This window comes from Sus scrofa, chromosome 4 (assembly GCF_000003025.6).
Source record: "Sus scrofa isolate TJ Tabasco breed Duroc chromosome 4, Sscrofa11.1, whole genome shotgun sequence".
Lineage (NCBI taxonomy): Eukaryota > Metazoa > Chordata > Mammalia > Artiodactyla > Suidae > Sus > Sus scrofa.
In genome coordinates, this window is record NC_010446.5 from 89,897,782 (window position 1) to 89,912,753 (window position 14,972).

General features: G+C 42.2%; 1 protein-coding gene and 1 pseudogene across 2 annotated transcripts in view; both read left to right on the plus strand.

The window, feature by feature from the left end:
• Positions 1-9,333, plus strand: part of SLAMF1 (signaling lymphocytic activation molecule family member 1) — a 36,756-nt gene extending 27,423 nt beyond the window's left edge. Inside the window, 3 exon segments of one of the 2 annotated variants that reach the window (NM_001243820.1) lie at positions 716-789; positions 6,069-6,161; positions 8,641-9,327. In NM_001243820.1, coding sequence (NP_001230749.1) covers positions 716-789; positions 6,069-6,161; positions 8,641-8,691 — 218 coding nt within the window. In that variant the 3' untranslated portion in view covers positions 8,692-9,327. 2 annotated transcript variants of the gene reach the window in all.
• Positions 12,823-14,339, plus strand: LOC100511506 (annotated as a pseudogene).

The following is a 14,972-nucleotide window of genomic DNA, read 5'->3' on the forward strand; positions in this document are numbered from 1 at the left end:
GTGGCTGCCCATTATTTCTTCCCCAAAGATCACACTATCATGGAGCACATTTTAAGTGGTTAAATTATGTGGTGTTAAAATTAGCCTACCCTAAAGTCTTTGTGTGATTTCCTCTGGGCCAAGCCTCCCTTACCTCTGCCCGCACTTTGTAATAGTCCCAAAATAGGCCTCCCTGCTTCCTTCTGTTCCTTTCCCTCTATTCTTCTCACTGTTGTGTGATGCACATGAAGAATGCCATGAAACATTAGAAGGAATGAGATAAATCTACTGCACTAGCATGGAAAATGTCCTCACATATCATAAGTGAAAAAGTCATGTTAGAGAGAAGTGTGAATGGAAAGACCTCATTTGCATATGAAAATATCTGTATATGTAGAGCAAGTGTCCAGAACTGCACTGTCTAATAGAGTAGTCACAATACTATGTGCCAGGCACTGTTTTAAGCACTTTACAAGTAATAGTTCGTATAATCATCACAACATCCCCGTGAGGCAGGTGTTTCCATCCCGTTTTACAGATAGGGAAATCGGCTCAGAAAGATCAAGTTCACCAACCTAATGTCATATGACAAATGTGCAGGGGGATTCAGGGCTTGATCCTGTGGTAGTCCTGGAGGAGGTGGGTATGCAGTACAGGGTAAAGACCAGACAAGTCTGAGCAGAGATTTCATGTTGGAGACCAGAGGGAGATAACTACTGTGGTTTCTTTTCCCCAGGTAAAGCCAACAATTATCAGCGAGCAATGGAAGCAAAAAGCCTTACTATCTATGCCCAAGTCCAGAAACCAGGTGTAAGTTCTGTACTTTCTTTGTCTGGGGTGTACCTGTCACTTTTCCCATGGAGTCCCTGGCCAGTCAGTTCATTCTGCATGTCTGACATTCTTGGTTCTACATGGGTTCTGGAGCAGAGGAAATTAGGAAAGCAGAAGTCAAGATCAAGGGCTCCGTAAAAGGACATCAAACTTCAGTGACAGATGGGACTATTTATTACTTGAAATAGTGGGAAACACTGGGTAATTTTCTGACCATCTGTTTCTTCATAGGAAAAAAAATGAAGAAGCTAGAAACACGTGATTTATGACTCCTTCCAGCTCTGGCATTCTAGGAGTCTATGGTTCTATGTTATCAAACTCTCTCCCTCTTTAGGGAAGAGAGTGCAGGCTTGAGGAGAGAGGGAAAGGCTGAGAAAGGCTATTATATAACATAGTTTAGGAATTGGTCTGATCCAAGCTTGGGAGTTGGCAAACACTAAAGAGACAGGAAGGGGGATCTTGAGGATTCTGTCTAAAGAGCGATTAAAGAGACGGAAGATGGTATATAGGCTGGCAATGAAAGAAAGCAAACCTGCAATGGAGTGATGGTTAGACTAAGACAAAAGAGAAAGATAAAAAAACTGAGTTCCCACTGTGGCTCAGCAGGTTAAAAACCTAACTAGTGTCCCTGAGAGTGCAGGTTCAATCCCTGGCCTCGTTCAGTGGGTTAAGGATCCAGCATTGCCACACACCGTGGTATAGGTTGAAGAATCAACTGGGATCTCACATTGCTGTGGCTGTGAGAACAGCCTGGGAACTTCCATATGCTGCAGGTACAGCCCTAAAGGAAAAAAAACCAACTAGAGTCATGATGAAGTTGAGGAGCAGATATGTTAGAAGTAAGAGGGAGGCTAAAAGAATTATGGTTAGATATGAAAATATTTTAGTTTTTCAGATATGAAGCCAATTCTAGGTGATGTATAGGCCAGAATCTGGCCATTCAGGGTGTAGGGAAGGTAAATTCTTGAGTAAAGGATGTGGCGGTAAAGGCAGTTTTGATTAGCACCTAGGAAAATAGCATCGTATAACAGTAAATGCATTTCTGATAACCAGAAATAAACTCGTGAACAAAGCTCTTCTTTCTGCTGTCCCCTAGTGGCCTGGAGGGTTTATTACACAGGCCATGACCATAGTTGAGAACTAAACTCTGTTAAATATATGCGAGTCCCAGGAGCAACCTCCTTTACATTTACACAGTTAGGTAATCAGGCTCAACTTTACCATGGTGCCTTCCCAATCTATTCTATCCCATGCTGCTAACAGCTCTATTGCTCCTGTAAAGAACACCCATACCAAAAAGTGCACAGTGTATAAATGACAGGTCATTGAATTACCCCATCTCGACATCTAGTAAAGTAAGTCTCCCCTTCTTGTTTTTCTTCAAGAGTTTTTAGCTATTCTTGTCCCTTTGTACTTTCTTATGTATTTTAGCTTCAGCTTCTCAAGTATTACAAAAAGAAAAAAAAATCCTAATTGGATTGCATTGAATCTATAGATCTATATGAGGAGAAGTTATGTCTTTCAGTATCGAGTCCTCTAGAACTATAAAAACTACTCTCCAGTTTAAGGAACAGGACATTGTCTGCACCCCTGAAGACCTCTTTATGCCTCTCCCAATCAGTCTATTCTCTCTCCTGCCCAAGGATTTCCCAGCCTGACTTCTGAAAAGATAGTTTCATTCCTCTCTCCCTCCCTCTCCCCTCACTCTCGCTCTCTATCAAACTTTATAAAAATGGAATCCTAGAGTATTTTTCCTCCTGTGTCTGGTTTCTTTTGCTCAGTATTACCTTTATGAGATTCATGCATGTCTTTGTGGTTATATATAATGCATTTATTTTCATAGTTTTATGGAATATCAATGTATGCATATACTAGAGTTTATTTATGCAGTTGACTATTAATGGACATTTGGGTTACTTCCAGTTTGAGACTATTATGAAAATTACAGCTATGAACATTTGTATGTGAACTTATTGGTAGATATGTGCACATATTTGTCAGGCATATGCCTAGAGGTAGACTTGCTGAATCACAGACAATTCATATCTTCAAATCAATTAGATAAGGCCAAAGTGATTTTCAAAGAGGGTGTACCAACGTACTTTTATACAACTACTTATAAGAGTTTCAGTCATTACACATTCTAATCAAAACTTGATATCATGGGTCTTTTAAATTTTGGTCGCTCTGTTAGATGTGTATTTTTATAGTTTTTTTTTTTTTTGCATTCCTCTAATTAGTAAGGAGTTGAACAACTTTTCATATGTTTATTGGCCATATTAATATCCTCCTTCTTAAAATGCCTCTTAAATCTCTTGCCCATTTTCTTTTGATTTTCAGTCTGTTTGGGGGGGATTATTGTAAGATCTTTAAGTATTTTTCACTTTTTGGCAGTTATTTGTTAGCAAATACTTTCACCTATCCTGTGGCTTTCCACTGCAATTTCTCGGAGATACTTGTGGATAAAGAAAAGTTCTCCATTTTTGCGTAGAAGAATTTAGTAATCTCTTCTTTTGTAGATAGCACTTTCTGTGTTCTGTTTGAGAAATCTTTCCCTACTTCAGGTATGAAGATATTCTTTCATCATCTTTTAAAAATTGTGTAGTTTATCTTTTACATTTATATCTGTTATGTACCTAAAAATGATTTTTTTGAGTGTGGTGTGAGATGGGTCATGTTTTGTTTTTTTACATATGGACATCCTATTGACTGTATTTAATAGATTGTCCTTGCCCCACTGCAATGCCACTTTTCATCATAAGTCGAGGGTCTGTACATGTGTGGATCTATTTTGAAGTTCTCTGTTGTGCCCCATTGGTCTATTTACACTTGCACCAGTACCATACTGTCTCTACAAATCTGTGATTATAGATTTATTACAAGTTTGTTAGCTGGTAAAATGAGTCTTTTCACTTGTTCTTCTTCTAGTTTTTGGCCATTTTTAGTCCTTGGCATTTTCACATATATTTTAGATTCAGTTTGTCAAGATCCTCCTTAAAATCTTGCTGGAATTTTAATTAGAACTGCATTGATCAATTTGAGGAGACCACATATATTTATAATATTGAGTCTTTCAACTCACAAAATGATATATCCTTTCCTTTATTTAGATCTTCTTTAATTTCACCCAATTACTGCCTAAATTATCTTCTGCAACTTACCTCCAAAGTGCTGGCTATCTTGTTTTTACTAAAAAATTATAGTTTGTGAACAAGTAACATCAGCATTACCTGGGACCTAATTAGAAATGTAAAATCTCAGGCTCTGTCCCAGATCTTCTGAAATAGAACTAGCCCTCTGACAAGATCCCTGGGTAATTCACATGCACATTAAAATATGAGAAGCTCCGCTCTACTGCAAACACTTGCAGTAATGGGGAATTCCCTGTCTCTCAAGGCAATTCATCCCACATCTGAGCACCTCTTGCCATTAGAAAGACCTTCATTATATTGAACCAAAATATTTCCCTAAAAATTTCAACCTTGGTTTAAAGCTGAAGGAGTCTGCAGAACAAATCTAATTCCTCTCCTACATGGCAATCCATCAAATATATGAAGAAAAAATCATGTCCCACCTTCAGTCTTCTTTCCTCTAGTAATCTTTTCTAATTCTTTACCTCTCCCATCAGATGACAAGATTTCAAGTTCCCTCCCATTAAAAATCCATGTGCTACACACACACACACACACACACACACACACAGTGGAACATTACTCAGCCATTAAAAGATAACAAAATAATGCCATTCACAGCAACATAGATGTAACTAGAGATTCTCATACTAAGTGAAGGAAGTCAGAAAGAGAAAGACAAATGCCATATGATATGACTTATATGTGGAATCTAAAATACGGCACAAATGAACCTGTCTATAAAACAGAAACAGACTCACAAACTTGTGGTTGCCAAGGGAGTGGGGGCACTGGGAGTTTGGGGTTAGCAAACTATTATATTTAGAATGGATAGGCAATAAGGTCCTACTGTGTAGCACAGGGAACTATATCTAGTCTCTTGGGATAGACCATGATGGGAGATAATATAAGAAAGGGAATGTGTGTGTGTACATATACACACACATATATAAATATGACTGGGTCACTTTACTGTACAACAGGAATTGGCAAAGCATTGTAAATCAACTATACTTCAACAAAACCTTTAAAAATGGGGGGGGTGTGCTTCAGTTTTAAGTCTTGCTCTGTGTCCAGGGAAAGCAGAGAGTAGCATTATCCTACACCAGTGCCCCCATGTGTGTTGGAAGGATGACACTTCCCAGGGACTTCCACTTTAGAGGGATATGGTCTCAATTTGCCCTACATTGACTTCTTCCTGGTACTGTGTATTTTAATTCATGCTATGTAACCCCAGTAAACATCGACTGAAGGTTTCTAATGTGCCCAGCACTGTTTTGTGAGGAATGCAAAAAAATATACGTAGGCTATTATCTCAAGGAATGGATGGTCTGTTTGGAGGCGTGAAAGTATATTGGAGTGTTTTAAATACAGTATAGAGTTAAGTGCTGTAACATGTGAATGATACTTTAAGTACCTGAAGAATTGAGGTTGAAGGAGAAGTCATATAAGTTAGGGTAAGCAAAGAAGAATAGTAGGATGGGATGAATAATCAATTTAAGTTAAAATGCTGGCTTTGATACTTCTTGCATATGCACATTAGGAAAGTACTAAATCTTTCTGGGCTTCAGCCTCTTCCTGTGTAAAATGGGAGTAACAGTATTTAACATATAGAGTGGTTTTGATACAAATGAGAAGATGTATGTGAAGAACTGGGTAAACTTTAACCCACTTGCTCATGTGTGGTTATTATTAAGTTCAATATTGGGGCAGGAAAGAGAAATGATGCAAAACCATGTTAGAGTCAGACACAGCAGGACCTCTGCAGGTTTGGGGTGATATGAGTGAGACTAAAACACTATAAAAATCCCATTCCCTGTGGCTGCCCGTGTTCAGTTCACTCTGAGGAAGACCTTTAAAACATCTAGGAAGTGATAATGATGAGTCAGCCCTTCTCTCAAGGCTGTGTGTTCCAAAATGACACTTGGGGAGTCTATGCAAAGCCCAGAGAATTGGGCTCCAGAGAATTCAGGGGTGAATTTTCACCTTGGAAGGAGGCTGGACCAAGTGACTCCAAGGAGCTTTCTAACTCAAAGCTTCTTGATTCTGGGCTTCTCCATAGGGAGAGTTGGATGGGAAATCACTCTCTGCTCAGCTAATCTCCTGCTTTCTTTGCTCTCCTTATAGTCTTTTCAGAAGAAACCTGACCCCCTGCCAGCTCAGGACCCCTGCACCACCATTTATGTTGCTGCCACAGAGCCCATCCCAGAGCCCGTCCAGGTGAGGCATCTTTCTGTGTCTCCTCTCTATAGAGCGGTTACCGGTGGAGGTGGGGAGGTAGAAACTGTCTAGAGCTGATGTGGAACAGAGTTCTAAAACAGAGAAGGCAGACCCGAGCAAGGAGTTAGCAAGAAGCATCTGGCTGCTCACATGGGTCCCAGCTCGTTCTCTGCTCACCACTGTTTCTCTGAGCATTGTCCAAAGACTACATCAGGATGAACTGGCATATTTGTTAAAAAAATTAAGATTCCTGGGGGCTTCCATCTAGGATTCTGTTCCATCAGAATGTCTATGGTGAGTAACCAGGCATCTACACATTAAAAAAACAACATCCAGGAGTTCTTGTCATGGTCCAGTGGTTAGCAAACCCAACTAGCATCCATGAGGACACAGGTTCGATTCCCTGGCCTCACTCAGTGGGTTAAGGATCAGGTGTTGCTATGAGCTGTGGTGTAGGTTGCAGATGTGGTTTGGATCTGACGTTGCTGTGACTCTGGTGTATGCTGGCGGCGATTGCTCTGATTAGACCCCTAGCCTGGGAACCTCCATGTGCCACTGGAGCGGCCCTAAAAAAAAAAAAAAAAAAAAAAAAAAAAAAAAAAAAAAAAAAAAAATTTTAAAGACAAAAAATATTAAAAAATAAAATTAAAAAATTAAAAAACAACATCCTTCATGTGATCCTGATGCGTATTTAGGTTTGGGAATGGCATTTTGAGTCTAGAAGTTCTCAGTCCATCTGCATAACAGAATCAAAATGCTCATGCCTAGTATCCTTTCAACCCCATTTAATCAGAGCATTTAGGAGTGGAGCTCTGCCTGGGAGTAAAGTCTAGAAGAGAGGATGATGTGCAGCCCAAAAGGAGCCTCCTCTGTTCTCCCCTTTGGCAAGATCAGCATGGACTAAAGTTTACTTGACAGGACTTTTTCCTTTTACTGAATAAACAAAGTAAATTCTGGGCTGGAATCTTGGCTCCAGTTGGGCTCTGATAAAAAGGATTTTAGGAGTTCCTGTTGTGGCTCAACATTAACAAACCCGACTAAGATACATGAAGACATGGGTCTGATCCCTGGCCTCGCTCAGTGGGTTAAGGAACCTACATTGCTGTGAGCTGTGGTGGAGGCTGTGGATGCGGCTTGGATCCTGCATTGCTGTGGCTGTGGTATAGGTGGGCAGCTGCAGCTCCGATTAGACCCCTAGCCTGGGAACTTCCATATCCTGTGCGTGGGGCTCTAAAAATTAATTAATTAATTAATTAATTAAAAGCATTTTAGGAGACAGTGGAGGAGGAAAAGGCCACATAAATGCCTGCCTTTATTTATCTTCCTCAAAGCTCCTACCATGCACGTACCCGGCCAGGCCTGGGGAGATGTTCTGTCTTCATCCTGAGGTCTATTCACAGACCACTCTCCCATCCAAAGAAAAGTAAAAACACACATCTGACTTAAAAAGCTTTAAAAATTAATGTAGATGCAAATGAGGGCCTACTCTATAGCAAAGGGAGCTATGTCCAGTTTCTTGGGATAGAACATGATGGAAGATAGCATGAGAAAAAGAATATATAGATATATGAATGACTGGGTCACTTTACTGTACAGCAGAAATTGGCACAACACCATAAATCAACTACACTTTAATAAAAGATAAATGATTTTTTAAAAAAAATTTAAAGTAGGAGTTCCCATTGTGGCTCAGCAGTAACAAACCCAACTAGTATTCATGAGGATGTGGGATTGATTCCTGGCCTCGCTCAGTGGGTGAAGGATCTGGCATTGCTGTGAGCTGTGGTGTAGGTTGCAGACACAGCTCAGATCCAGTATTGCTGTGGCTTTGGTGTAGACTGGCATCTGCAGCTCCAGTTCATCACCTAGCCTGGGAACTTCCATATGCTGCAGGTGCAGCCCTAATAAATAAATAAATAAATAGTAATTTAAAAACAATCATTATTTATAATGATGTTTTCTTGGGGAAGAAACACAACACTCTGTGTATTTCATATTTTATAGCAAAACCTAAATTCCCCTATTCCTGTCTCTTTCTCTGACTCTTGAATCTCCTCTCCCTACGACAGATTTTCATCCACAATCTTCATCTCCTCTTCATTCCCCTCTCCTACCCGAACCCCTTCTTTCGTCTCCCTTTGGGTCTCACTAACCCTTTTTTTAAAGCCCCGTAATTTAGAACTCTCTTGGCTTCCCCAAACTGAGCGGGGGTCTCAGATAACTAGGCCAGGTCTTCCAGTCTCCCCGATGGCATGTGTATGCTTGAAGGGAGCTGCAGCCCATCCTGTGGGCAGGCAGGCAGTCTGGGGACCTGAGAGTTGCCTCCAACAACCCCCAGCTGGGACAGACCCTGAGCAAGTTCCTATGCTATGTGATTCTTGAGACCCTTTCCCTTTCCTAAGCATCACTGTTGCTATGTGCAGCCTGTGAACCTAGTGCTGGTCCTTCCACTCACAGACTCTTTCTGTTTTGCCCCCAGGAATCAAGCTCCATCACAGTCTATGCCAGCGTGACTCTTCCGGAGAGCTGACACCACAGACCCAGTGAAGGGACTTTCTGAAGGAATAGGGAGGAGCCAAGATAAACACTGATCTTGGCCCCAGGTCACAAGTTTCTTGTGACAGCTACACATCTGTACTCTTCTCGGATGGACTCCCTGGTGATGTGTCTTCCACATCTATCTGTGACATGGATAAGGAAGGGAGGTTTCTCAAGCACTTAGCCTGCTCTGCAAGGGACACAGGCTCAGAACAGAGAGCTACTTGGTCTAGCTTTCCATCTCAGTAGTGCAGCAGACGAAATGGATAATATGGGTCCAGCTAGTACAGAACTTCAGAGGCCTTGCTCTTTGCTGCGATTGGATAATAAAAGCCAAAGGCAGAAAACCAGGACAGAACATCTAGCACCTATCTCAGACAGCTGACTACCTGTCACAAAGTCTGGGACAGCTTACTCTGGCTGCCTGTACTCGGTAGGGCAGCTGCTCCCGATCACCATGCAGACTTGATCGAGGCTCTGTGCCTCAGTTTCTCTCTCTGGACAGGTAATGAAGGGGGAATTCCTCATTGTATGTAAAACACTCTGACATTATTCTATAAAAGAAGCTAATAGAGTATTTTATTTGTAAAACCAGGAAACTAAAGAGTCAATAAACTGAAAAATATGACTTTGAGATCTCTGAGCTTTGAAGAATGGAATGAAACAAATCTGAGATTCTTAAAAGGATAGTTCCGTGTAAGCGGCATTCAGATTTAAAGAAAAGTGGCCAGTGTCCGGTGATGCTGTTACAAAGGATCTTGGGATAATGAAAACTTGTCCCAGAGTGATTTTTCATTTCCCAAAATGATTTTAATTTCTGGTTATCTATTTACTCCATTGAAGAACAAACCTGCAGCCTCAGTTAAGACTCTCCAAAGAGGAGTTCCCGTCATGGCGCAGTGGTTAACGAATCCAACTAGGAACCATGAGGTTGCGGGTTCGGTCCCTGCCCTTGCTCAGTGGGTTAAGGATCTGGCGTTGCCATGAGCTGTGGTGTAGGTTGCAGACGCGGCTCGGATCCTGCGTTGCTGTGGCTCTGGTGTAGGCCGGTGGCTACAGCTCTGATTCAACCCCTAGCCTGGGAACCTCCATATGCCGCGGGATCGGCCCAAGAGATGGCAAAAAGACAAAAAAAAAAAAAAAAAAAAAAAAAAAAAGACTCTCCAAAGAGATCCTGAGCTCATTTTACATCCGTGGCCTATGTCTTTAAGGTCTGTATCAGGTATCTTTGCATACCTCCCCTCACCACTAAATTTATCCTGAAATAGAAAATTGACATATTTTGGCTGAACAGCTTCAAGTAATCGAATGCTTAATAACTTAAATTGTTGGCTACAGACAGAAAGAGTCTCGTCTGGTAAAGTCCTACTTTCCTTCTCTTCTCTGCTTTCAGAGCAGCTCTTCTTCTATTGAAGCACATCTTCTGTCTGATAGGGTCTTGTATGACCTTAGCGAACACTTTAAGAAATCACCAACTGTCTGGAGTTACCATCATGGCTCAGTCGTAATTAATCCAACTAGTTTCCATGAGGACACAGGTTTGATTCCTGGCCTCACTCAGTGGGTGAAGGATCCAGTGTTGCTGTGGCTGTGGTGTAGGCTGGCGGCTGCAGCTCTGATTTGAATCCCTAGTCTGGGAACTTACATATGCCACAAGTGCAGCCCTAAAAAGACACAGGAAAGAAAGAGAGAAAGAAAGAGAGAAAGAAAGAGAGAAAGAAAGAAAGAAAGAAAGAAAGAAAGAAAGAAAGAAAGAAAGAAAAACGGAAGGAAGGAAAAGAAAGAAAGAAAGAAGGAAGGAAGGAAAGAAGGAAGGAAGGGGAAGGAAGGAAGGAAGGAAAGAAAGAAAGGAGGAAAGGAGGGAGGGAGGGAAGGAAAAGGAAAGGAAAGAAGGAAGAAATCACCGACTATCTTACAACTGTATAAGAAGGTTCACCAACTTTCCAGCCCAAAACTCTGAGGCCCTTACAGCCTTGTACCCTACTCCTTCTATTCAATCAACTCATATTTTATTTCTGTTGTTCAATGCATCCCATTTCCTGGAACAAATTCCAGTAATACGCTCTTTTGCAATGAACAGAAACTGACTCTGGATTTTTTTATGCAGAAAAAGGAATCAACTGAAAAGATATTAGTTGGTTCAAATAACTGCTAGCACACTCTGTAAAACAGTGGTTTGAAAATGAGCAGGAAAAGGCTAGGACCACAGCCAAGATCACAAATCAGCCCAGGAATGACGATGCTGGGCACCAGCTGTACTGCCGTTGTCGTCCCAGCACTGGACCCACACTCTACCGCTCCCTCCCTGCCTCAGCTGGACCTGGAAACTCCAAACTGCTCTTGTATGCCTGCACCAAAGTGATTTCTCCAGGATCCACTCTTCATCTTTTCATCTCTAGTTTCTAAATCAGACTCTGGGACCAAGTGGTCAATCCTAGGTCACAAGTCCATGTTCTACCTCCAAGGGAGGCTGGGATTGAATATCTGGCATTTTCCATTTTCATAATGGTTGGAGGGGTCTGTTTCTCATGAGTCAGGGAATTCCCCAAACACCACTAGTGGGATTCAATACTGGGCAGGAACGTGCGGGTGCGCGCACATGCCTGCGCGCGCGCGCGCACACACACACACACACACACACACACACACACACACACACACACAATATCCGCTGCATCACTCTTGTATTCTCTTAAGGCTCGTTAGCCATCTACATTCAAAAATCAAGGAGCTACTAACCAGGATTTGTAAACCCTGGGGTTATGAGCAATCAGTCCTTTACTGTAACTCAGATTGTTTTAGCAGCTCAGTTCCCAACAATTGGGTTTTTCCAGCGGCTGAATTCTACTTGATGCAAGTGCAAAAACAAAGGGGGAAAGAATAGGCTATCTCCTCAAAATTCCCTGACCAAGGCTCCAGACTTGAGTGGGGGCATGGCTGTGTCTTGGAGCCCCTTGAATCATCCTTCAAATGACATCTGATGTATGCCCTGCCTCGCGAGGCCCTGGGTTCAGCGGGACAGCAGAGAACCCCCAGATTATTCTCTAATCACTCTCCACTTTTCCCTTAAGGCACTGTGAGTGAGCTGGAACTTTCTTTTTCCTGAGGCTTAAAAAATAAAACTGATACTTCAGAGCCTGATTTCCCCCTGTGTCATCTTTAATGTTTTCTTTTGACTACATATATCTGAATTCTGGAGAATTCAGGAGGAACCGACCCATTCTCAGTTTTAAGGGACTGGGGTTCCAAAATACAGGCTGGGTGTGGCCTTGAACCTCTTGTCACACAAGTAGGATGTGATTGGTAGAGTCCACATGCTGATTGAGAAACCACTGATTACAGTAAGTTACTTCTCTTACTCAAGAGTTTGTGTCTACCTGGACATGAAGAAAAATACAGACATCTCATCCAGGAAATTTCGCTTTTGCCTTTGTGTCAGTTGGAGGGTTTATAACATAGCACTATGGGAAGACACCTGCCTTTATATACTACTTGACCTCTAGAGCTGTAGTTGTGAAGCACAGATGGTGGCTGATTTGATTTTAGATGAGCTGCCAAGTTGTTCTTTTCCTAGGGGTCAGGCAAGCTCTGTGCCCTTTTCACCAAAGTCAGGTGCCATGCTCCACATGGAGAAGATAACTGTTTTTAAAGGATTGTATAATTTTCATCACTGCTAGAGTAATTGCCTTCCCTGAATTTCTCCCAATTTCTCTTGTGCAGAAAATCTAGACTGAGTTTCTCAGCTGCGGCACTGTTGACATTTTGGTCCAGATAACTGTTTGACCGGAGGGCATTGCATAATGTTTAGGAGCATCTCCAGATTATGCCCACTAGATGCCAGTAGCACATCCCATATCCCTGGTCATGACAATCAAGAGTCCTTGACATTGCCAGATATTCCTTGCTGGGCAAAATCTTTCCACTGATTAAGGACCACTGATAAACATATGGGCCCTTCAGTGATTTTTCCAGAGACTAGCTATACATCTGTGTACCAGAAGTAGACCTATCAAAAATCGTATTTTGGCTCTTTTTCTTTTTCTTTCTTTTTTTTTTTTTTTTTTTGCAATGGGTGTGCCTATAGGACATAGGTGTCATGAAAACCATCACTAAAACCTAAGCAAAAATGGGAAAGGAGAAGCTTCACACCAACACTGTCATCATTGGACACGCCGATTCAGGCGAGTCTACCACTACCGGTCATCTGATCTACAGATGCTGTGGGATCGACCAAAGAACCATTCGATAAACAGCCTGCCAAGGGGAATCCTCGAGGGGAAGGGCTCCTTCAAGTACGCCTGGGTCTTGGACAAACTGAAGGCTGAACACGAGTGTGGTATTACCTTTGACGTCTCTCTGTGGAAATTCAAGAACAGCAAGTTCTACGTGACCATCGTCGATGCTCCAGGACACAGAGACTTTATTAAAGACATGATTACAGGCACTTACCAGGCTGACTGTGCTGTCCTGATTGTTGCTGCTGGTGTTGGTGAATTCAAAGCCGGTATTTCCAAGAACAGGCAGATCTGTGAGCATGCTTTTCTGGCCTACACCCTGGGTGTGAAACAACTCATTGTTGGTGTTAACAAAATGGATTCCACTGAGCCACCCTACAGCCAGAAGAGATACGAGGAGATTGTTAAGGAAGTCAGCACCTACATTAAGAAAATTGGCTGTAATCCTAATACAGTAGTATTTGTGCCCATTTCTGGCTAGAATGGTGACAACATGCTGGAGCCAAGTGCTAACATGCCTTGTCCAAGGGATGGAAAGTCACCTGTAAAGATGACAAAGCCAGTAGAACCACGCTGCTTGAAGCTCTGAATTGCATCCTGCCACCAATTCGGCCAGTTGACAAGCCCTTGCATCTATCCCTCCAGGATGTCTACAAAATTGGTGATATTTGTACTGTCCTCTTGGGTTGAGTGGAGACTAGTGTTCCCAAACCTGGCATGGTAGTCACCTTTGCTCCAGTCAATGTCACAACTGAAGTAAAGTTTGTTGAACTGCTCCATGAAGCTTTGAGTCAAGACTTTCCTGGGGACAACATGGGCTTCGATGGCAAGAGCTTGTCTGTCAAAGATGTTCCTTGTGGCAATGTGGCTGGTGACAGCAAAAATGACCTAATGGAAACAGCTGGCTTTATAAGTGATTATCTTGAACCATCCTGACCAAATCAGTGCTGGATATGCACCTGTGCTAGATTGCCACACAGCTCACATTGCCTGCAAGTTTGCTGAACTGAAGGAGATCAATCGTCATTCTGGGAAAAAGCCAGGAGATGCCCCTGAGTTTTGAAATCTGGTGATGCTGCCATCATTGACATGGTTCTTGACAAGCCCATGTATGTTGAGAGCTTCTCTGACTATCCTCCGCTGGGCGGTTTTGCTGTTTGTGACATGAGACAGACAGTTGCTGTAGGTGTCATCAAAGCAGTGGACAAGAAGGCAGCTGGAGCTGGCAAGGACAACAAGTCTGCTCAGAAAGCTCAGAAGGCTAAATGAATGTTATCGCCAATATCTGCCACCCCAGGCTTAATTAGTGGTAGAAGAAATGTCTCAGAAATATTTGTCTCAATTGGCCATTTAAGTTTAATAGTAAAAGACTGGTTAATGATAACAATGCATTGTAAAAACTTCAGAAGATTTTGTGGACCATTTGTTTTGTGTGTGGCAGTTTTTAGTTTTTAAAATCAGTACTTTTTAATGGAAACAACTTAACCAAAAATCTGTCACAGAGGAGTTTCCGTCATAGCGCAGGGGAAATGAATCCAACCAGGAACCATGATGTTTTGGATTCGATCCCTGGCCTCTTTCAGTGGGTTAAGGATCCGGGGTTGCCCTGAGCTGTGGTGTAGGTCACAGACACAGCTCAGATCTGGCGTTGCTGTGGCTGTGGCGTAGGCCAGCAGCTGTAGCTCTGATTCAACCACTAGCCTAGGAACCTCCATATGACACAGATGTGGGCCCCCTCCCAAAAAAAGAGTCTGTCACAGAATTTTGAGACCCATTTAAAAAAGTTTAATGAGGAAAAAAAACGTATTTGGGAAGTGGCCACCTAGTTACTTAAGCATGGCCCACATCTGCCAATTTTGCCAAGGTTATCTATTAGAGCTCCCTGGGTACCTTTTAAAGAAATACTGATGCCCAAAACCTACCTCAAACACAAATGAACTCTGGGTGAAGATCTCTAGAACCACCAACTTAGAGGCTAATAATTATAATCTGAAAGGATTTTGTGAAGTGTTCCCCACAACAGCCACTAGAGGGAGGT